This window comes from Heliangelus exortis, chromosome 8, assembly GCF_036169615.1.
Source record: "Heliangelus exortis chromosome 8, bHelExo1.hap1, whole genome shotgun sequence".
NCBI lineage: Eukaryota > Metazoa > Chordata > Aves > Apodiformes > Trochilidae > Heliangelus > Heliangelus exortis.
In genome coordinates, this window is record NC_092429.1 from 7,748,804 (window position 1) to 7,771,805 (window position 23,002).

Genomic DNA, 23,002 nt, shown 5'->3' on the forward strand with positions numbered 1-23,002 from the left:
CTAGTAGCAGCTCTAATTCTCTTCTTCCCATTTACCAGCACCATTCTGGGATGACCACCTAGAGATGAGGCGTGTCCAGCTGATAGGAAGAGAACTTTGGCCCAGTTCCTATGTGTTCCCTGCTTTGGGGAGAAAACCCCAGTACAGCAGGTAGCCTGAGATAAAGTGTGGCATCATCCCTTGAGTCTAAGGCAGCAATGCAGGCAGAAATGAGGTCCTGGCATTTGGGATCTGATGCCCCTTCCTTTTCATTTTACTTCATTTACCTGGTTTTCCTCTTCAGAACCACTCAGTCCCAAGGAAAGGACCCAAAGACACCTTCATTGTTGATACATTCCTTGATCTGGATCTGCTCTGGTCCCCCAGCCCAGCCTGGTCTTTGCCTGGTTTGTCCAGGCATAATTCCCATTGCAAAACCAGTTCCCAGATCTTGTGTTCTGTGCTCTGACAGCCCTGGAAATGTGCCACTCCCAGCAGAGCTTTCTGTTGCCTGCAGCCTACACCACAGTGCCTTATTCTGAATCAATACTTGCAGATACTGGAGATAACTCAGGAAGAGAAATACATTAATGTAGCCAAAGAAACAAAGATAATGATTTTTGTTTTCTTTTTTTTTTTTTTCTTTTTTTTTTTTCCCCTTCCCTTCCCTTTCCCACAGAGTTAAATTTTCTTTTCTTCTCTCCCCCCCATCCTTATCTCTGTGATCTGCACTTAGCAGGGCTCCAGACTAGAAATATTTCCCACTTTTCACTAAAACCTTAAATCTCTCTTTAAAAACTGCTTGTTTTAATTGAAAAATTGCCATCAATCAATTTGCCCCTTCTCTACCCTCTCACCTTCCTCTCCTCCCCCAAACAGACCCATTTGCAGTAAATAATCTGTAGCCAGACTTTGTACTCTAAAGAAATAAATAATTCTGAATTTGCTGATTCCTGCCTGATCTCCCAGCTTTAAATCACTGCACTTTGTACTGAGCTCAGCTGAAATGTTGAACACACTGAAGCATGACTATTACTTGGAGACTGCAAGTGTTTTTAAAGGTACAGTCTCTGAAGCTATGTTCCTTTTTCCTTCCAGGACAGTCTGAGACAGAAGCTAAGCCAGTTCCTGAGGATAAGTTGTCTCTTCCCTCTATTTTGCCCACTACAAATACAGATCTTGCCTTGTCTTGAAGGGACTTATCAAAGACTGACTGAAGGCAGAATAAATCCAGTGGATCTTTGAGCAAATCCTTTAGATGAGGCATTTTGACTGAAAACCATCTAATAACCACTGGACAAAGTTCTTTTTCAGCTGGGTGATCTGAGGTAGGTTCCAGAACATTCTCTCCATCTGCTCAGACACTGGGGAGAAAGTGTCCATGCTCCCAGGTGCAAATAGTTGCACTTGGACATAGAAGAGCTTGGGTTATCCCATCCAAGGAAGAAAGGTCCCCCAAAACGATTGTAGATCTTGCAATTACCAAGCATTCTGCAATTCTCTTTATCTTTCCTCTATTCAAAACTTGGTAAAACCAGTTATTTATGCCTCAAGGAAACACAACCCTCATATTTCTTAATACCTCTTATTTCTTATTTAATTATATTTTTTAATTTCTTCTTTTTTGGATTGCTCTTGTCCAATCTATTGACTATGCCCTGTCTTAGAATGCAAGCTGCAGCTGAAGAGGGAAAATGCAGCATGCAACAGACTACTGATGCCTAGTTATGATTTATACAACTCCTGAGCGTTCAGCAATTTAGAGATGAAAAATGGTTTATCCACACTGTGATGTGTTGAAACATTCTTTCTACCATTTATCTTGAAACCGATTTTGTTAAGGTGGTGGCGAATGTTACGCACAAAGCTGTGAGGGGAATGTCTGATGGGAACTGCCAGACATGGAGCAATGGTTGGCACCCTGCTTCTGGGCTGAGATGTCAAGGACCAAGAGAATCCTCCAAAAGTTCAGCTCATGGTTTTCCAGTGTGTTTTGGGGGGTTTTAATTAGAATTTTAACTGTTCTCGCATTTCCAACAAAAGCGGAAACAAAAAGTTAAGCCAGAAGTTTTCGTGCTGTTCTTCCCTTGGGCATTCCAGAACATTCGTCAGTGACAGGAGGATTGTGAGTGCTGGATTTTCACTTAGAAATTGCTTCCCCTCTCCTCATCCCTTTTTGGTATATCAGAGAGAATCAGCTCTGTAATTTCCATTGACTGTGTAAAGAGCTGAGGTCAGCTAATCCACAAGGGCTCCTTCCCAGATTTGGCCAGTGACCAGAATTAAACAACAGCAAAGATCAGAAACGTTAAAATCACAGGAAGAGACTCACCCTGGTGTTTTTCCAATACTCTCACTAAAGATCTCTCAGACATTAATACAAGACTGGTAAATACAAGCCCAAATAAATTTTGGGATGATTAAATGCAGCTGTCATAATCAGGTTTTAAACATATAAATTTTATAGTATACCAGCACAAAGAGCAATGCTGATGCAATATTTTCATGAATTAAAATACACTGGTGCTGAAATTCATCCTTTCTGCATTTTTATTTTTCAGCTGTGAGCTTGCTTCTGACCTCTGTCCCTTAGGTAACCTCATCAGGAGTCAGCACTGCCGAGATATTAAATAAACCATTTTCCTTGGTCATTTTATAGTTTAGGCCAGATTACTATTTATTTATAGGAGGGCCCATTTCCATCTCCCACTGGTGCAGAGGGACCATAAAATGGATAAAATGTAACTCACACGGAATGTGAAGGTTGCATTAGGATAATGGCACAGCAGTCAAAGGTGTCCCTGCAAAAACTTGCTCCTAGTGCTGGTAAATGGGATGTGGCAAAAATGGGCAGGTGGCCCTGTTGTGTTTCCTGTGTGACTTTGATGGTGCCTGAGACATTGTGCTCCTCTGTTTCTGTGCTTGCTCTTGATAGCCTGATTTTTCTTTCCCTGTCCATGTGTCTTGAATCCCATGTGGAACTAGGTGCTCCTTCTCATGGTCACAAGTGGTAGCAGCTCTGCTGCTCAGTATTGCACAGAGGCTTTCATCAGGAACAAAATGTGTTTGGTTGGGTGGCTCCTGTTGCAGAGGGAGAGTTGGAGTATGGAGATGCTCTACCACACTCCCCTCTGCTCCCCTTGAGTCTCTTCCACCGTTTGATGGCAGCCCCCAGCAGGGTTGGGAGCATTTGGCTCCATCCTGGCACTGGCTGCTATGCAGCACCTCCTGTTTCTTGCCTTTTCTCTCTCTTTGTTTCATGATCCCTCTTCCTCTCACATTCCAGTGTTAGCTGGGAACTGCCTGTTGCAGTTTAGTTCATGAGAAGGACAGAAGTGACAGCTGATATTGAAATGAGTTCATGGGAAATACAGCGTGGTCCTTGCAACACAGTCCCCCTGGCAGAGATGAAACAGTCCTCTCCAAGGTGTCTGTTCTCCAACCTCCTTTTTCAGACAAGGAGAGAAAATTACAGGCCTCTGATTATTCAGGGAGAAGAGCACACAACTGCCATCTTCGTAATTTCTTCCACCACAATCAAGCATTTCAGGAAAAAGGCCTGAAAGCCTGAAATAGTCAGTCAGGGATCTTTTCCGCCCTGTTCCTTCCCTGATAACACACAAGAGGAATAAAAATGAAGACTTGTCATTGCTGTTATGTTTCTCCTCCAAAAGCATCCGTCTCTTCTGGGATGAGGAAGTGAGGCTGTAGGGAATGGAAATACCCTCAGTGGGGAGAAAGTCCCTTTGCTATTTCCAGACTGGCTGTGTTCAGGGCATTTATAGATTTTAAGGCTGCATGGTCTCTAGCTTGAGCTGCTGGGTACTATGAGAGGCTGACACCAGGAACTCCCACATTAAGCCTGGTTCTTACACTGGAGCTATGAAAAGGTTTGTTCTCCTTGGGAGTGGCAACCTGTCCCCAGAAAGCATTCCCAACACCCACCTTGCAGCCCTGCAAAACCAACAGCCTGAAGTTTAATGCTTGCCTGGCCAGGTCCTGCTCTCTGGAAAGTCAGTAGGGAGGGCATGGTACGTCCTATCCCTTCCCCACATTCCCTTTTAGGAAGTGATAATGATTTTCAAATCTGTAACTGGATATTGTAAGACACTGTGAACCTTGTTTTGCTGCAGTGACAGCCTTGGGGAAGGGTGCATCAGATTTGCACCATGTTAAATGATAGTGAAAAGCCAGAAATAACCCCTCAGTCCTGCACAGCTGCCAAGTCTCTGTATTATCCCAATTACACTTCACTTGAAGTGGGGCCCCCAATGAGTTGCAATGTGGGCAGCATCTCTTATTAGAGAATAGTGTCAGTCTTGTGAAACAAAACAAGTAAGTGGTGAAAATACCTCTGCTAAAATAGAGAACTAGTCCTGATCTGGCTGGGCACAATATAACATGGTGATTTGAAGCCATGTAATGCCATTTTCCATTAGGGCTCTTTTTTGAGACAGGAAGGAGCGTGATCCATTGATGGAAGCTGTTATAAACCTCTGAGAAAAGCTAATCCATATTTCTCTGGAGATTGTATGAAGCTGACAGTATGCTAGCTGGCCACAGTCATCTGGGACTCTCCCACAGAAAATAACCCTCTTTTCATAAATAACAGGATTTTTGTTGCAGAGGACTGAGATTTGCTGTAGAATTCAGTTTTGTCAGACAAAGACCTGCTTCTGGTTTTTAATTTGAGCTATTAAAAAGATTCATCTTTCTCTTTGTGTCTCATTTTCTTTCCCCTCTCTCCTTTCCCTTTTTCTTTGCCTTTGTCTGGCTTTAGGATAACTTAAAGCTTTGTCTGAAACAAAAGACTTGAGTGGGTCTGGTCAGTGGTGCCTCTGCATAGAATAGTCACGATTTCAAATCCTGCTTAGGACTAAACTTGGACTAATTCCATAAGCTAATAACCCAGTGCAGTGTTTCAAATTGATGGAGGTGCCATCCTCTAGATGAGGCATAAAAACAGAGATCCAATCTGCTTGGCAGAGACCCCACAGGACTTATCAAAGATGAGTGGGGGCTGCTAACTGTTTTGCCCTTGTCAAATCCTTACCACCACCACAGCTTTTCTTCCTTTTCCAAAGCAATGACACTGGACCTTATGAAAATGAGATGGTGAACTTGAAGGAGCCATTCTTTTCCTAATTATTTAAAGCAGTTTGCAGTGTCTGGCAAGAGGGAGAAAGAGAGATAATCCACTTACTTGAAAGTGAAATGACCCTGAATTTCAAAAAGCAAAACAAAAGCAAGCGAATGGTGCCACCATGCTCTGCAGCAGTGACATTATTAAATGATCAGTGAGCTATTAAAGCAGCAACATTTAGTACCTCCCCAAATGACTTGTACTGCTAACTGGTTTCCAAATTGAGATTTTTATTGCCTCCATGCACAGACACAACAAGGCTGTGTGTGTGCTTCTAGAGGCTTCAGCATAAGCAGATTGTTCACAATAGGACTGATGAATCTTCTCAGTTGAAAACTGGTAGTGGGGTGTGAGATTCCCTACCCTGTCCTCTTTTCTTGTCAGGGCTGGAAGCTTTGGTGTGAGGCTTTGTAGGGATCACAGATACAGGGGATTTTGCAGAGCCCCACATGATTCTTGAACTTGATAACATCTGTGAAATTTGGCAGAGTTGTGCATAAACAGACTGCTCTGAAATCTCCCCCCAAATTGCTCGTGCCATTCAAAGAGTCAGCATGTGAGACCCAATATTCCAGGGGTGGCTTTGGGCATCCTGGTTTCTCATTCCAGGTAGAAATAGGGAGAATGGAGGAACAGTGAGTCTATGAAGGAAGGAAAAAAAAGAAAGGGAATTGCTGGCAGACAAGTGAAGGTGAAAATTCACCTTTTGATGTTTTCACTGTGACTCTTCTAAATGTATTTCTATTGTCTTACAAGAGCTGAGGTCCTGGGATGGGAATAGCTGGGAAATGGCCTTGTTTAGTGTGGTTCAAGCTAGGTAGGGCACTCCTGTGAGCAAAAGCACAATGTGTGTGATTGCAGAAGGGAGGCTGGTTAGAAAAAAAAGAACCAAACCACCCAGCAAAAGTGGGTTCTTGTTCTACTTGCAGTTATGTATGTGCTCATGATAGATTGTAGGCCAAAGTGGAGTCCGGGTCTCTTGTGCACCTGAAATCAGTGCAAATGTTATGGCTTTGATTTGTTTTTCTCCATCAGTTCTGCACACACATGCTGCTGGAGTCTGCTGCGTGACTCAGGCCATTTCTTGCCCAGGCTGGGCAGTCACAGGGAGAGAAGAGAGAGTTACTGCTGTTTCTGTTTTTATGTGTCAGGTGCCTGATTTCCCTGACAGAAACCGCTCATCCTTGCAGTGGCAGCAGGCAGAGCAGTGGGGGTAGGATGGTTTGAGAGACTATATTAGAACATGCACATTTTTTATCCCATGCTGGTTTGAGTCTCTTTCCATCAGTGCTGACTGCCTGTTGTTCCCATTTTGTGACTTTTCAGTGGCTGCACGTGGCACAGGTTTGTGTTTCCAGCTTCTTCACAGTATCTGTCTACCTGTGTCCCCATGCTCTGCAAAATTCCTTTGCCTTTCCTGGTAATTCTAGAAAACAGGAGGTCTGAATGGGCTGTATCTTAAGATTATCTGCATATTAAGAATTGTAGAAAATCAGGGTGAAGGGCCACTAGAGGCTCTTTTATACTTCCTTTTCCAAATTTGATGCAGGACCAGTTAGACCTAAACCATTCTTTTCTGCTGCGGGTTTGCCGTGTTCTTGAAGACCTCTAGTCTGAAGATTTCCAGATGTGCTAAGGCAGGTTATTCCACTATCCTCACCTTCAGCAAGCTGTTCCTAAGATCTACATTCAGCAGGTAGAAGTAGATTTTTCCAGGTCAGGGTTAAAGCAGAGTTGTAAGGCACCACGTCGGAGCTCGTGTAGCCACTTCCTTGGCTGCACCCACCCTCCTCTAAGGGCTTCCTCCCCCAGGACAAGCAGGTCAGGTGTTTCCCACTGTGCAAACAAAAGCAATGTGGAGAGACAAAGAAAAGGGCAGCAGGGCCACTTCTGGCAGAGGAGCCTTTTGAGATTGGCACTGACAGAATGTCCTAGAGACTTTACTGAGTCCAATTACCACTTATGTCTTTAAAGTGCTGAGTAAATGAAAGAAACTACAAGATCAAGCCATGTTAGTCTTCTCAATCCCTTAAACACTTGACAGCCCTCTCCCCTTCTTTCTCACTTTCTCAAGGCTACTTTGAACTCTTAATCTTTGCCTCTGCTTTGAGTTCACATCTGCAGAAACCAAACTGCCCTCAGCCATCCCCAGATTCCAGTAAGAGCCACAAAACACTTTCAGAGCAACACTGCCCTCCCTGGAACTGATCAACTTGAAGCTGTTTCCAGCTTTCTGCACTTTTGTGCACGTAGGGTTGGTCTGGTCCATCAGTGCTGGCCGGCTGCAGGGAGGCTCCCCGGGTACCGCAGCAGCCGGTGCCGTTTCACACAACCAACTCTTGCTGTCCATGCAGACAGCAGCCTGGAACACCAGCTGTTCAGCCTCTGCTCTAATGTTGGGCAGAAGAATTCAGACACCCGAGGCACATATGGTATTAGGATGGCAGTGAGCATATCAGGGTAGACCTTGAAGGGATTAGGTCCATATAACCACCTCCAGACACGGCAGTGGGGACTGGAAGAGTGCAAGCAAATTGCTGGAGAGAAAATCAGTGTCAGGAGTCATCCTCTGTCACCAGATCAGTGCTAGCAGAGCTGGTGGCTGGATTTTTGCAGAAGTGGAGCTAGAGACTGAGTCATATCAATTCTACCTCCCTTTTAAATAAATAAACAAATAAATGATAAACAGAGATCTCGCAGTGATGCCTGAACCTGATGTCTCATGCTCACTTGTTTTGATGTGTCTAATGTAAGTGGGTGGGTAATAAAAGCTTCATTTAGAAGCTAGCATCTTCACAGGCACTGCTGGAAGCCCCTGGGACACTGCACTTCTGGAATTTTCCTGTAATGGATACATCAGCAGATAACTAATGATAAAGCAGAACACACACACGCATGCACACAAAACAACCCCACCAAGGTTTTATTTTCCTGGAGTGCTGGATGTCAGATGCAGAGGCGGGTTTAGATTTCCTCAGGTTATATACCCACCCCAACTACTGCATCACTCATGAAATAGCCATTATAATGACCCTTTGTGGCAGTGCCCTGGAGAAGTGTCTAGTTATTAAAGTGTGGATAGGCCTCAGTTCAAGATAGGCAAATAAAGGAGTCCTCAGTCCTCATAATACAGCTGTGGATAATAGCATCAACTGCATTTCTCCCAGTTGAACATCACCCTGTAGATGACAAGCAGGTGCTGCTCTGTAACAGCCAGACCTAGTGCTGGCATTTTCCATGAGTAGGAGATCCACCCCATGGAGATGTTACCTAGGATATTGTTTTTCAATACATTTTCAGGTTATTCGGCTTCTTTTTAGGCAACTGAGTCTTCAGGAAAGTCTGGTTCCTATTTCTGTGAGGTGTCTGCCAGGGAAGGTAAGTAATGGTGTGCAGCACTTGTCTGGTGTTTGCTTGGCTTGGGCTTAGCTGAAGGAGGAATCATGGCTGGTGAGGAGAGAAGAGCCCCCAGAATTACTTTTGACCTCCTTAGGGAAATCTACTACCCTTCCAGTTCAGTGCTAAAAGCACCATTTCACCTTCTGAATATGACACAATTAATGAACAGCATATTCTCCCGTAGTGTGGAGGTCAGTGCTAAAGGTTTAGAAGCTACAGCCTTAATCCATACCTTGACTGGTCTATGGCTGGTTCATACCATGACATTTTTGACCTCGTTTCCTAGATACCAGCACAGAAATGCTGCCTGTATCCAACCATTTTTAAGTAATTATTTTCCCTGAACATGGAAATTGGAAGGCCCCTTTGGTCTAGTGTATTACTTGATGACTGCCACAGGAATCTGCAGCTAAGCACGGGGAGAAAAGGAGATTGTTTCCTCCTGTCTGTGGTTTTATGCATCACCTGCCTGTGAAAACATGAAGCAAACAAGATGACCCCCACTTTATCTGTTTGTGTAAGTCATTTTGCCTGAAGTCTAAGCACTGTGGGATGGTTAATGTAAAACTTGCTCATGCATCAAATAGCAGTAATTTACCTTTACGCTTTGCTTTTTTTAATATTATTTTTAATTATTTCAGAAAAATGCTCCTTAATTAAAAACTCACAGATATGAAGCTTGGAAGAAATGTGGCCAGGACATTCTTGGATTACTACAGGCTAAACTCCTTGGTGGAGAGACCACCAGGATCTACTCCTAAAACTCGGTAGGTCAGAAAGCAATTTCTCTTGCTTTAGCAGGGCTGCTTTTTAAATACTTTTCATAACTAAATTCCAGTGCTAGTGCATTATGGCTTTATAATAAGCATGCTGGTCTAACTGTGCTTATTTTATTGAAATTCCATTCGGAAATAAAGCATTTATGATCAGGAAAGATACCAGGTTTATGACTGAAAAAATATTCAGGGGATTTTGGAGATATCGATATCTTTCCTGAATTCTGTCTGCTCTACACCAATCTCACACCAGTATCTTTAATGGGCTTACCCTTCATTTATCTCCTGTGAGTGAGAGGAGAAGCAGACCCGCTTTATTCTGAAAAAGTTTTAATTCTGGAAGTGAAAACTTTTTCAGTGCTTTAAGAAATAACTGGCAGGTCTGTGCATGCTAAAGGCAGAGCTTTCCATCTTGCCTTGGACCTGCTGCAATGCTGGCAGCCAGATGGGGGGTTCCTTCTCCCAGTCTGAACAGGACCCTTTACCTGGGGTTTCCCCCTCACCATGAGTCCTTACACGAGCTGTGCAACCAGCTTAGTAGATGTTTGTCCAAAAGAAAGTTTTTATGAAATGAAATAAAGCACTAGTGAGCAATGCACAAATGTGTGAGCACAGGGTCTGAAATGGCCAAGCTCTGATCCCTGCAGTGCTGCTGGCTCTCTCTGGTGTCCTCTCAGTGTCTCTGAGCTTGGGTGAGGAGCAGGGGAGATACCACTGACCTATTTGTTAAGAACCATCATTGCTTGAACTGGTGAAGCTGCAAAATAATGTGAGGAAGGGAGGAGAACAGGAACCATGAGTTCTTATTTCATGGCAAACACCATACCCAGAGTTTGCTTCTGTTCTGAGGAAAGAACACTAATATCTACAAACTCAAAATTTCCACTTGGAATGTTTCATTCGGGCTTCAAGTATTGAATGCCACAACCAAATGTAATTTATCATTTGTGGTGAAAAAGCTGATTCCAAGTTGGCCAGGGGAGGCAGCTAAGCCTTGAAATTCACTCCCTGCTTCCCCGACTTTTTTTTTCCTTCTAAAAAAGTACCTGTGGGAACAGTTGCTTGTTTGCAAAGGAACACTCTTATTGAAGATTCTGCAGTGATGTGTAAGATGGATGTTACAAATATCAGCCCAGACTGTAGAGCAATTGCAGGAGCTTTTTCTGCAGCCTTTAAAAATCCTTTTGCTGCAGCCATTCTGGCAGTTCCTTATATATTTGGTCAGAGCCAGCCTGACTGCTTTAGGTGTTTAAATGCCCTGCTTGGAGCCCATCTCCCTTTCTCTGTTCGTGATCTTGACACAACAGTTTAGGCTGGCTCAAGGAGGATTGTCAGCTCTGCAGTTCTCAATGTCTTATCTGCAGAGACCTGCAGGGTTAGCAGAGAAAAGCATCCAGCATCTTCCTCTCCTCCGGAAATTGAATGTATCATTCCTCTCAGACTCCCAGGGGCTGCAGCCTCCAAGGCTAAAAGCCCACGACTATTACTGAACCTAATTACCACCTGACAGCAAAGTGCTTTTCCGTAGCATCACTCGGTTACCTCATCAAAAGGAATGTTTGTTTGCTTTCTTCATTTTAAATTAAAGAACCACTGACAGTGGTAACTGAAGCATTTTAATCTCATCAAACATCCATGTCCATCTCTATAGAGACAGCCATGCCAGCAGGGAAAGATACACATCTATAATCGGGTTGCACAGAGCAAATTTTTCTTGTTCCCTCATCAGAGCCTGACGGGGTGAGGGATCTTTTGTTCAGGGAGTGGCACCTTGCAGTAAAACCCTAAATACAGTAAATGTTCAGCCCAAAGCCAACAGTTGTTTAAGGAATAGATTCTTAAAGATTCATGTTGTTCATTTCCTGATAGCTTTCCAATACTAGCTTTTCCCTCTAAGTAGAGAAATGCCTTCTATTTGTATCCTGGGCTTTGTCACCTGACATTTGATGAGAGCCTGTATATATATATATAAAATGTACATCGACAAAATGAAATTGTTCTTTGAAGCTGTCGTGTTAACTGCAAACCTGTCAAAAAAGATCTTGCAGCCTGCTGGGAAACAGAAGTGAGATGGTTGTGATTTAAATATGCCTTGGCTAGGCAGTGGCACTAAGAAAGGACTGGAATATGTAAAATGATACTAAATATCTGTGTAATCAAGGACTAATTATGTGGTATGGTTATTAGCTTGAAACAGGACATGTTGTGCCCACAGTTTATGAAAATATATTAAACCATTACCTGATTCCACATACTAATTGAAAGAGAGCTGCAGAGTTAATAAACGTGTAAGGGACAACTAATTGGCTGCTTTGTCCCAGCCTACTACAGGCAGAACAGTTTCTGTTTAAGGGAATTAGTGCAACTAAAATGTGTTATAAAGATAACCCTGGAAATGGCAACAACCTGCAACACCTTGAAGACATCTGACTGAGTGATCTTAGAGGAGGAAATGTTTATCTTGGTATCACTACATTGCAGAGAAGGAAACTGAGGCACAGAAAGACGGTCCTGAGAGTTGAAAATAAGGCTGGTACCCGAATCCAGGGACCTTTCCAGAGTAAGGTGCTTCTGTGTCTGTAAGGGAATCCAGCTGCACAGGACCTGTGGTTAAATTCCACCTGCCCTCATCTACAGAAGCCACTGGGACAAGTGTAACTTGTAGATGGAGACTTTAATTCCTTGCTGTGAAGTTGTGCCCACCACCCTGGCAGGAGTCAGGCCTCTCAAGAGGCTCCATGAAAGCCAGGTTAGGGCTGTATTTGCTGTTAGGGTTGTATTTGGGAGGCAGTAAGGGTTCTGTGTTCTGTCTGTGAGTGGTTGGTTGGTAGAAATGAATCTCACATGCAATGTTGGGGCAGTGGTCTGTGAAGTGCTTGGGTGTACCCAACTCCACACTGGGCAATCTTTTTCCCTCCTCCCCAGTCAGAGGATGTATTCACAGTTGCAGGCTATAGAAGTAAAGCTTATAGAGGCTTCTGTTCCCTTTGTAACTGAAGGAATTTCAGGACAAATCTCATGGGTTATTCTCCCATGCACCCTGCCTCCCGCCACAGCTCATCCAGTCCCTCCCAGGCCCCTCCAGCCCCTTCCCTCTTGCTGAACTTCCTCCAGCCTGATCCCCCAGGAGCCCAGCCCTCTGACCATGCAGTGTTTCCCACAACAGAAGGTCAGGACTTGTTTCAAGCTGTAACCTCCATGTGTCCTGTAGTCCTCATCACGGGAAGACCCCCTGATCCCAAACAAACACCCAGTTCAGAAAGATAATGTCCACTGTTATCAACATGCCAAGCATTTATCTTTTTGAAGGTGATGTGTGTTTGTGGCAAGACAGGAGAGCATCAGTGACTCAGCTGAGGAGGGCAGGAAGGTTATAATATTTTCCTATGTGAACTAATGAACTAAAAGCCTTGCTGAAAAAATGCTGTGAATTTTCTGGAGTGAATTGCCAACAGTATTCTAACAGTAACTGTGCTGCCTGAGGAAGCTGCCAGAGAAAAGAACACTGCCACTTAGGTGTGCTTTAGAGAGAGGCTCAGGGAAGTTGGTCCTGACCCAGTGACATCTTTCTAAGGTTGGGTTAAGTGGGCATAGAGCAGGAGAGCCCCGTGCAGAAAGGGGCTGTTGGGTGGCAATGAAGGTGACTTTTCTTTTTTAAGCTGCTTGGTGACCAAGAAATTCTGCACCTCCTGCACTCACTGGAAAGCATTTGAGCTGGGCTCCCTTTGATGCTGCTGGTGAGATCTTTCAGGGAGATCTTCCCCTGACTGAATCTCTGTTCCACACTCACCTCTTTCTACTTGTGCCAGGGTAAAGGTGAAGATTGTTTGGGCTGAAAGTGGGAAATATTCTCCACTGCAATCTTTGCTAAAAGGTGAAAAACTTGTAAGAGATTAAGAGAAAGCAGAGCACAGCTGTTGAGGAGAGTGGTTAAGGTAGGAAAACAGAATTTCTGCTGAAAACTTTGCAAATGCCACCCAACTTGCATTGCCTTAAGTCCACCCCTTGGCCCATCTCAGGGTTGCTCTGCTCTTTCACTCTGGCTGAATGATGCTGCTCCAGCACAGCATCAGAAGAGGAGCTATTGCCCCTGTAATCCACTGACATCTTTTCTCTGACAACAACCATCTTAATGTTTCTCATTTTCTGGACACACTGGAGTTCAAATTACAGAAGTGCTGAGTTCTTACAGCTCTGGCTAAGGTTTGGGGAGCTGGGCTTTGAACAGACACAGTGTAGGTACCCTGAAAGATTCCACCTTGGTCTTGCTGATGGTGCACTCTGCAACTTTAATCTGCACCATGTTTTTCTGTAGGTAAAACTCAGGTTCTCTGCTCAGAGGGGTGTTGGAGGAGAAATTCCTTCCCGTGGGATGCTTTTATTCCTGCACTGATACACATGAGGGAAAAGTCCAAAAGGAGATGAATAATTCTGTCTAAAAGCAGGCATTTGATGGCATGCAGCTAATAATGCCTGGGGCCACACATAGAACAAAAGAAGGACAGAACAAAATATTGACTGGCCCTTCACTAATTGCAGTCTGTCCGTCGTGCCCTGAATGAAGCAGCAGCCTTGTTGAAGAAAAACTGGGCTGTGATGAGGTAATTAACAACCACGTCAGAAGCCATATCCGCCAGGAGGTTGAATTAAAATTGCTCTGACAGCCTTTATTCTGGCAATTCCTCCTTTTGCTGCTTGACTTTGCAGCCTTAATGATGATGTATGAGTTCACAGCTGCATATCCAACAGGCTGGGCAGGCCCATGGGACTGCCCCATCATCCTTGGGGCACTGTCATGTGCATCATGCTGGGTAGAGCTGGGCAATGTCTTCCTCTGTATGGGCACACTTCTGCTGGGACAGCTCAGGCTTTCAAGTTTTGAGCCCCATCTTGACACTAAAGAGCTGTGTTCAGAGATTGGGGTTTTATAGGCTCAGATTGATGCCATCCCAAGGATTTCCTTTGTTCTGACACGTGCTGTGTATGGGTCCTTCTGTCCCGCTGGGTCTGGGATGTTCTTCCCTGCCCACCTCTTGCTGTCTTTCAGAAGAACTCCTCTACACTTTTAAGATTTGCCTTCAGGATTTTTGAGGTTTTACCTACATCTGGTAGTGCTTTCTTTGACCAGGTCATGACTGAGATGACAGCTGAGAATGAAGTGAACTGGGGGAGAAGCTACCTGTTGTCTGCTTTATGTTAATGCTGCTGCTTCTCCTTCTCTAGGGGCTCTGTTTGCTGCCATCCCCAGCTCACTTCTCCCAAAATTAAATCACTGTCTTGTCATCTTTTCCTCCACCATTTTCAGTGGAGTAAAAGAAAAAAGAAAAAAAGTGGACGACCTAGCAAGAGTTATAAATTTTCTCAATGCAACAGTACTCGAGACCAGATTTTCTCTCAGTATTATCTCAGGTCTTAAATACTCCACAGCTTCCCAGACACAGTAGGACTACACTGAGTGAAAGGAAAATGTGGCACCTTTTCTTTTTTTCTTGTTACTTCTCTCATATGGAAGGAACCCATTCATTCCTTGGGCTCTGGTGACAGTACATAGGCAAGTCTTACTATAGCAAAACACAGCCCAGTTGGCAAACTGGTCTGAAAGAAATGCCTGTGAGAGCCAAATAACCATCATGTTCTCTGACCTGGGCTATGAGGCAGCTCAGATTTCAGCTGCATATCTCAGCCCCACTTAAGAGGCCACTACTGCTACTAAGATTAAGTTCAGTATCTCCACATTTTAAAATTTTTTAATTGTTGCAAAATAAAACTGACTTGGACCTTCAAGGAGAAATTCCCCAGAGCAATCCTAAAGACATTTGCAAGTCTGGCTATTCCCCTTGCCCACAGAGGATACACACAGACTCTTCACCTCTTCAGGCTACTTGTTAACAGCTCACCTGAGGGGGTGAAGGGACTCCCTGGAAGTCCCAAGGGACCAAAATGGTGCCAGTATCATAAACACTACTGTCAATGCCTCTTAAATTGTGCAGACACAGCAAAGGAAATGGTTTCTTCCCTTTCCTCCAGCACTGCTCCAGAGAAAGGTCAGCAAACCTCAGGGATGCTGTGGCTTCCCCCTCCCTGGAAGTAGAGGGATAGGATGGGACTTTGAGCAGCCTGGTCCAGTCCCTGCACATAGCAGGGGGGTTGGGACTAGATGATCTTTAGGATGTCTTCTATCCCAAATAATTCTATGATACTATAAAACAACTTCCAAATCATAGAGAAAGGAATGAAATGAGGGTAGGAAAAAACAGTCAGCTGCAAAACCCTCCATCACCTTCCCAGTTCCATTGGAGGGAGGACTACAGCCTTTTTCAGGGATTTCACCAGAATCTCATCCATGGGTACTCCATAGCTGTGTCACTTGTGTAGGGATAAGGGGGTCCAGACAGTTTCAAAGTTTTTTTTGTATTACTGGCAGGTCAGGGCTGCAGGGGTGTGCAATCCTATCAACTAACACAGAAATGTCACCTCACAGCTGGAGCCTTCTGACTCTCTTCCCTGGCTCCCTGAGTCTTTAAACAGTGCAAAACTCATGTAAGTGTCTAAAACCCCCTTTCTTTATCCTCCCCCACTGGCTGGTGCTCCTTGAAAAAGAAAATTAGTAACAAAACAAACAAACAAACCAACCACAAGTAGCTGAGAAGTCAAACAATTTCAGTTTGATTTCCAGGGCTGTAAATTGCATTAGTAATAGGAGCACTACTAGGGTTTAAAGGCAAATTATATGTTTTACCACAAAAATTAATTTTGGTTCTTTCCCCCTTCTCTATTGATAATTGTAATCTGCCAGCTCACTCCCACACATGTCTGCACGTTTTATGCAACTCTTGAGATTTGTAGCTGTTGTTAAAGAAAACCTTTCAGGTTTTAAAGGGTGATACATTTGTGTGGGTTCTATGACAAGGATCCATTTGCAGGTTTTGGGGAGATCTGCAATTCTTGGCCAGCTCCCAGCAGAGGGCTGACCAAAATACCACATTACAACAATTACCTCCTCGAGCACTTTGGAACCAGAATGCAGGCTGGAAGGATTTTACCCTGGATTTAAGAACACACACACTAAGCACATGCAAACAGCCAAATACACCTCAAGCTTTGTCCTGCTTTCAGACAGTTCCTGAACAGAGTGTTTTGTAAAAATACCTCAGGATGAGCCCAGGGAGCCAAGAGTGCCTGACGGATTGCCCAGCAGGAGAAAATAATCTGCATTACTCTATGAAGTAGATTGGGTCCATGTTAACAATCCCTTTCAAAAATGAAGGTGCTGTCAGCTGATTTAATTTAATTTACCCTACCTTAATTTACTTTTGGAAATGAGCTAAATGAATAAATTGAATTATGGCTACTCTGAAGGAGCATATCCACATAGGAGCTTACTGTGGTTCCACTAATCAGCTTTACATTTACACTCTAAATGTATTTGGATTAGCTCTCATAGGCATCTTCATAGAAATATGCCTGAAGACACCCACCTGCTTTCCTTTTCCTTCCTTGGGTGTGTTGCTCTGAGGCAGCCAGGGCTCAGTAAGCAGATTTACAGCATCTGTGTTATTACGCCTCACCCTTGTCTGGATTTTCCCTCTATTTCTAAAGAGCAGAAGAGAGAGCACTCTGCTCTGAAAGCAAACAGTTGCTATGTGTAGGGTGGGTCGACCTGGGTAATGTCTGATGTAAACAGCACATTAACCCCAACATCATATCTGTAACTTGAAGAAGCTCAATAGACAGTCCCTTTTTAGCTAGCACCTCATCAGGTAAGTGCAACCCATTATTCTCCTGCTGCTCTTTAGTAAATAGAAGGATGAAGAGCCAAGACAAGCCAAAACTGAGTCCCATCCTCTCTGCAGCTTCTGCTCCAGGGTCAGTAAAGATAGACAACAACAGCAGGGTATGAGCCACGTGAATTTCTTGTAATTGTGGCTATTTCTCCTTCTCTGTGTGATAAGGTGGCTCCAGTTACAAGCTGCTGCCCCTCAGAGAAGCAGGAATGTGTGGCTGCAGTGAGCTGGGAAGGAGGGCAGGAACAGAGGGATGGACAAGCAGCAGGATCCCTTCTGCAGCAGAGGGAGAGCCCTCTGCAAACTCCTGGGAAGCTGGCTCTAATGCCTTCCCTAAAAGCAACATGGACCAGCCCCTGTATTCAGAAAGGGACAGCCACAGGGGATGGACATGAGAAGTCTGTCAGAGTGCTGGGATTCTCCATGCACCAAGTTTGTGGGGTTTGTATGGCCCAGAAATAATAATTTGATATAACAGGTGGGTGGTCGTCCGGCAAGCATGAATTTGTGCTCACTTTCTGGAAACAGACACTAGTGGCTGCTTGAAAAAGAAAAAAAATCAAGCTTGCAGTAATGGTTGAGGATTTCTGACCTTTGCTCTAACATTTCAAATTTGTTTTTATTGCTTCTAATTGGCCTTGCTTTGGAGCACGCACATTATCTAACTGCCAGGGCACTGGCTGTCATTATCTCCTGGGCCATTTGATTTGTGCTTTTTATGTTTGAAACTTGTCAGACTTTGCCAGAAAATCCTGCCCTCCCTTTGCAGTGTCAGATGTGGGCCTGGCTAATTGTGCATCCCTGAGAGTGAAGTATTTGAAGTAATCAGACACTGATTGTTTGGCTGCAATGGAAGTGATGGAAATTTGTCTCCTCCGTATGGAGGGGAAAATGTAAAAATTAGATCAGCAGCTACATGACAACAGCCAGATCTCTTGGTTTCAGGGATCAAAGGTTAGCCATTTTCCAGCCTTGATGATTCATTTTTTGATTCCACTCACATGCCTTGGATAGCTTTCTTTTCTTGGCTCTGCAGCTGCAAAAGTTCCAATCTTTTACTTCCCACCTCATCTTCTTCACTGGATGGAAACAAAAGTCAGGAAATGCCACATGGCACAAGCTCATGACAGTGGCTTTGTAAAGCTTAGCTCACCTAAAACACCAGCCTGGGTTTTGGGCCCGCTGATTCATTTAAAGACCTTTAGGATTTAACTTTTTCTAGCAATTAGAAACCCAGAGACAGTTGTTTTAGATTTGAAGATGCACAGTACATTTGGACCAGGTGTATGTCGGTATTGTCTTCCTGCAAACGGGCCGAGTGAGCTACAGGATGCAGTAAGAATATTCCCATTTTGCAGATGGAATTGCTGGAAACACCAAGATGCTAGACCTCAATGTGAATTATGCATTTGCTGGATTTAGATAGAAGCAATTCTGCTGCTGAAATCAGAGGTTAGCATTTTTTTCCCCAGGGGGTTCCATAATTCGAAATTATGTTGGGATGAAGCACATAGTGTTTGGGGGTTTTTCAGCTGCAAAGGTGACTGTATTCAGGTTATTCAAGTGGTGATTTTTTTGATGTACAATTAGTTGAGTGAGAGATGTTGTATAAATTTGGTATTATAATTTCTATGCCTCTGAGATTTCAATTTGCAGAAGAGTTTGCATGGCTTCAAGATTAACTATTGGGCATGTGATGAGCATGCAGCAGAGCTACCATTTGATAATGACTGTCCCTCAATTGGCTGTACATACAAAAAAATCACTGTGTCACAAGTACCTGATGTGAATAGAGTGCTCACAATGCTTCAGTTCAGTGGATACTTGGATGGCTGCTGAAAAAGGCCAGTGTCTAAAAACCCCACCTGTAAGTGCTGTTGGTTTGACAGAACCTCATTGCTCTGTTACCCTCATCGTGAAAAAGGAAGAAGGTTTAACACCCATTTTTCTTCTCTTTGCACATTTCATATTTTGTTGCTTCCTTCACTTACAGAGAGGAGAATGGGAATGATGTTCAGCAGCACAGAGAAATCAGTGTCTGTCAAGGAGAGGCAGCCTGAGCATGGCTGGGAGCTGGGTCCATCCCTGGGCTCTGGGAATGGGGGCTGTCAGCAGGGGCAGTGCTGGTGCAGCCCCAAGCAGGGGATGGATGGATGGATGGATGGATGGATGGATGGATGGATGGATGGATGGATGGATGGATGGATTGACTGGCTGGCTTCCCAAGATTTTGTGTGATTCTCTGTTTGATCCACAGCTGCTGCTGTGTTTGGGTCTCCACCATTGTCTAGGAACATGTCAATGTAATTATACACAGCACAAGAGAAACTGCTTGTTCTCACTTCAGTGTGCCTCTCAGGTCTCCCTCCCAGGGTCCTAATTTTTTTATTTTTGTCTCAGTGTTTGTTTCTTCAAAATACCACTGTGCCTTAGGTTAGAGACTGAAGTGTGGAGTTGCAGTTGATGCTGAAGTGGTGGCAGCTGTGATGGCAGTGGGGAGGGCTGGTGGAGGTAAAACCCTCTAAGCCCTGTGCTCCATTGGCCCCTACAATATTTCAAGTCTTTAAAAATGTATTTTGAAACATCCTTCTGCAAAGAAAAGCAGAAGCACTGACAAAGACACACCTGCAAGGTGCAGAGAGCAGGTTTAGAGTTGCTCAATCCCTCAAAGGTGAGTCAGGGTGGAGGGATCTGGAATCCTGGGTTTCCCTCTCAGCTCTTCTCAGTTCTCCCTGAATCTGCTGTATGGCCTTTGGTAAGTCACTTCACATGTGACATGGCTGTGAGAATGGACAGGTCCTCCCCTTCCTAGCAGTTGTGTCTTAGTATGAATTGGTTTAGCAGCATCATCAGCTTGGCCTGAGTTTCCAGCAGATGTGGTTAAACAGTAGATCAGCCACAAGTAGAGGACCCTCTCCAATTGTGTCCTGCCATAGCAGTGGGGGGTGAATTAGCAAAATTGGCAGGGAATGGTGGGTACTGGGAGCAGAGGGTTAAGAGGTGTCTCAGTGGGCACCCTAAAGGCTCGTTGGAGCCCCTTGCTTGGTATGAGCAAGGCTGACAGTGTGGTTTGATTTCCTTCCTCAGGACAGGAACAGATAATCAGGTCTTGCTGCTTTTTACAAAGGAAAAGTCATTAAAGTTCTATCTGCTTTTACAGCTGCAGCACAGCCAGCTTGGGAAGAGGAGGTAATGGATGCTTTGCCAAAATAAGTGGGAGATGAAGCACCCATGGGGTTGGAGCTTGGTAGAGGCAAGGTATGATGATGGCTGCTCAGAACTGGGGATGCTCAGGGTGAGTGTGGAGGGACCTTGCCCTCCACTGGTGCTCCACAGGCAGGGTTGGTGGCCAGGACATGGTTCCTCTGGCTCTTGGTCCCAGTGTTTGGCTCAGAGGCACCTCTGCAGTTCCAGTGGGACCTCCCGGTGCTGGTGGTGAGTTGTGTCCCTTTTCTCCAGGTCTGACTCTGCCCATCAGTCAGCCAGAGCAGGGCTGGGGCTGTTTGCCTGCTTGTGCCCATTTTGCTGTGAAACTCTTGTGTCAGGGCCCAGAGGGAGGAGAGGGCTGTGAGCTGGAGGATTTTAATTAGGGCCTCTAAGCAAACAGGCTGTATAAGTAAATACAAATGTTAGAGTCTTAACTGATAATAAAGGGTAATTTCCTTTTCCTTAAAATAGCAAACATTCATCATGCACATGTTAAACGCACACTCAGCAGCACTTTCTCTGGGAAACCAGTAGTAAGACTTACCAGGAACCAAAGCCTTACAGAGTAGGTCTGTTCCCCTGGACAAGCTGCAGGAAGCTGAGGTGCTGCTTGTGTGATGCTGAGTTGTGATGAGTTCAGCTGGGAGCCCCTCAGCTCCTGGGGCATCACTGCAAAAAAGTACTTTGTATTTAGCAGAATTCTTCTCCTTTGCAGGTCAGTAGTTAAATTCCCACTGCTCTGGAAGTGCCACACTCCAAACTCTAGTGACAACTAAAGTTTTGCATGACAATGTTAGATCATTGGTATTAATGGGCACAGAGAAACAGCAGTATCACCTTGGGCTCTTCTAAAGCCCTGGTCTGGGTGCTGGATGCAGTGGGATCATTTGTTGGGTCATGGGTGTTCCGCAGCCAGGGGGAGTCTCTCATTGTACAGGGTTTGGTCCCAGCTATGAACATCCCTGGCAGGGGGACAATCCCATGGAGAGCAGAGCCATGAACCCAATTGTCCTGTGAACAGCACATGCCCCAGCTAGAAATACTCACAGTGATGCAAGGGCTGTTAATGAGCAGAAAAGAAGTGAAATGTTTCAAGTGTGTGGGAGCTGCAGTGAGGAGAAAAAACAGCTTTGAGTGCTTTAGACCCAAGGGAAGCAAGCAGTGGGGCCCTTCTCTGGGAGAGCTCAGAGCTAACACAAAGCCCTTGAAGTCTCCTGAAAGGACTCACCCTGCTCTGCCCAGAGGAGGATGTGACCAGCTGGTCTTTAACTACCTCTAATTTGTCTCAAGCTGCCAAAGCCCTCCTTGCAGATGCACTTCACTGTGAGACTTTACTCAGGGCTTCTCCTTGGAACACAACCCCCACACCACATACCTGCTGCTGGAACACCACAGCATCTTACAGAACCTGTCCTCTTTCTCTCTTCCTTTTGGCAGGAAAGAAAAACTTCTGCTTTTTAAGTCCCCTACCCCACGGGGCCAGGGGGACAGCCATGCTGGGGGCAAGCCAGAGAAGAGGAGCCAGACACACCTGAAATAGCAGTCACTCTCCACACGATGAGAGAAGAAGAAGAAGAGGAGAGAAGAGGAAGGCTGGAATGCAGGGCAAGGTGGAGGAGCACGTCAGAGTCTGGAACTGATGATGATTCTCTCTTTTTCCCAGACAAGTACTTCAAAGATAACAAATAGTCCAAGGAGGAAAGCGGGAGAGGGAAATTAGCTAGAAATTTTACTATAGATTTTATTTTTTTTTTTAATTTATAAATGGGAAATCAATCTCGGGGCTTTTTTTTTTTTTTTTTTCCTCCTTGTCTCATCTCTGGGAAAAAAAGCGACCTGATGGATGTACAGAAATAATTTGCAGTGGCTGAAAAGCTATTTGTTAAAATAAGAAAGCCTCCCCTTCCTCCATCAGCCTTGCTCTCTCTTTACAGGGGTAATCCATACGATGAGCTAACGAGGGAGTCCTGGCTCCCCTGCTGCACCATGTGATGTCTCCCCTTTTAGTGTCAGGCTCAGAAGCTCTTATGCCAATTGCATGTGCTGGCCCTGTTAGCTTGCATTAAGAGAGCCTGATAAATAGCTTCTGGGAGCCAGGCAGGCTCTCCTCTGTGTGCTGTTTATCATCTGCTGCATGGTTAGGTTTTTTGCTCTTCTATCAGATCATTTGAGGAAAGGGGTCGTGTGAGAAATGTTACTGTAAGGCTGCAGGCACAAAACTCACTGCAAGACCTAACAGGTAGGAACCATGGTCCTCCAGCAGTAACTGCTTGGTGTCCAGAAAAACAGGAGGAATAGTGAGGGAGGAGTAGTATGGAAAGAGATGGACAGTGTTGTGCCAATCCCAAGTAAAACCTCTCACCTTCCCACTACATGGCCAGCAAGTGAAATCTCTGCTCAAAGCCATCATCACTGAGCACTCTTGTCTCCTGTACTCTGAGACTGATTGAAACATCTGCCAGTGGTGTGGATTTGAAGTTTCAGTTTGGTTCTCAAACTGGAGAGTAAAAGAATGACCCTGAGAGGAGTCAGAGTGTTTCCCAGGAGATGGAAAGGGAGAGTGCACTTAGAAGTGTCTCTTGCCAACCTTCCAGAAGACTTGGGAAGCAGCAGCTTCTCTTCACTGCCTTCTGCTTGGAGCTGGGTTGCAATGGTGGCTTGGAGCACAGAAGGTGCCAAGACCCAGTGGAAAGAGAGGGAAAGGATGAACCAGA

At 44.8% G+C, this 23,002-nt stretch overlaps 1 protein-coding gene across 1 annotated transcript in view; it reads left to right on the top strand.

Annotated features, from left to right (window-relative positions):
- AGBL4 (AGBL carboxypeptidase 4) overlaps nt 1-22,569 on the top strand; it is an 891,229-nt gene extending 868,660 nt beyond the window's left edge. The window contains exons 12-13 of the mRNA XM_071750192.1: nt 9,192-9,288; nt 21,726-22,569. Coding sequence (XP_071606293.1) covers nt 9,192-9,288; nt 21,726-21,828 — 200 coding nt within the window. The 3' untranslated portion in view covers nt 21,829-22,569. The remainder of the gene's footprint in view (nt 1-9,191; nt 9,289-21,725) is intronic.
- Nucleotides 22,570-23,002: the final 433 nt, after the last annotated feature.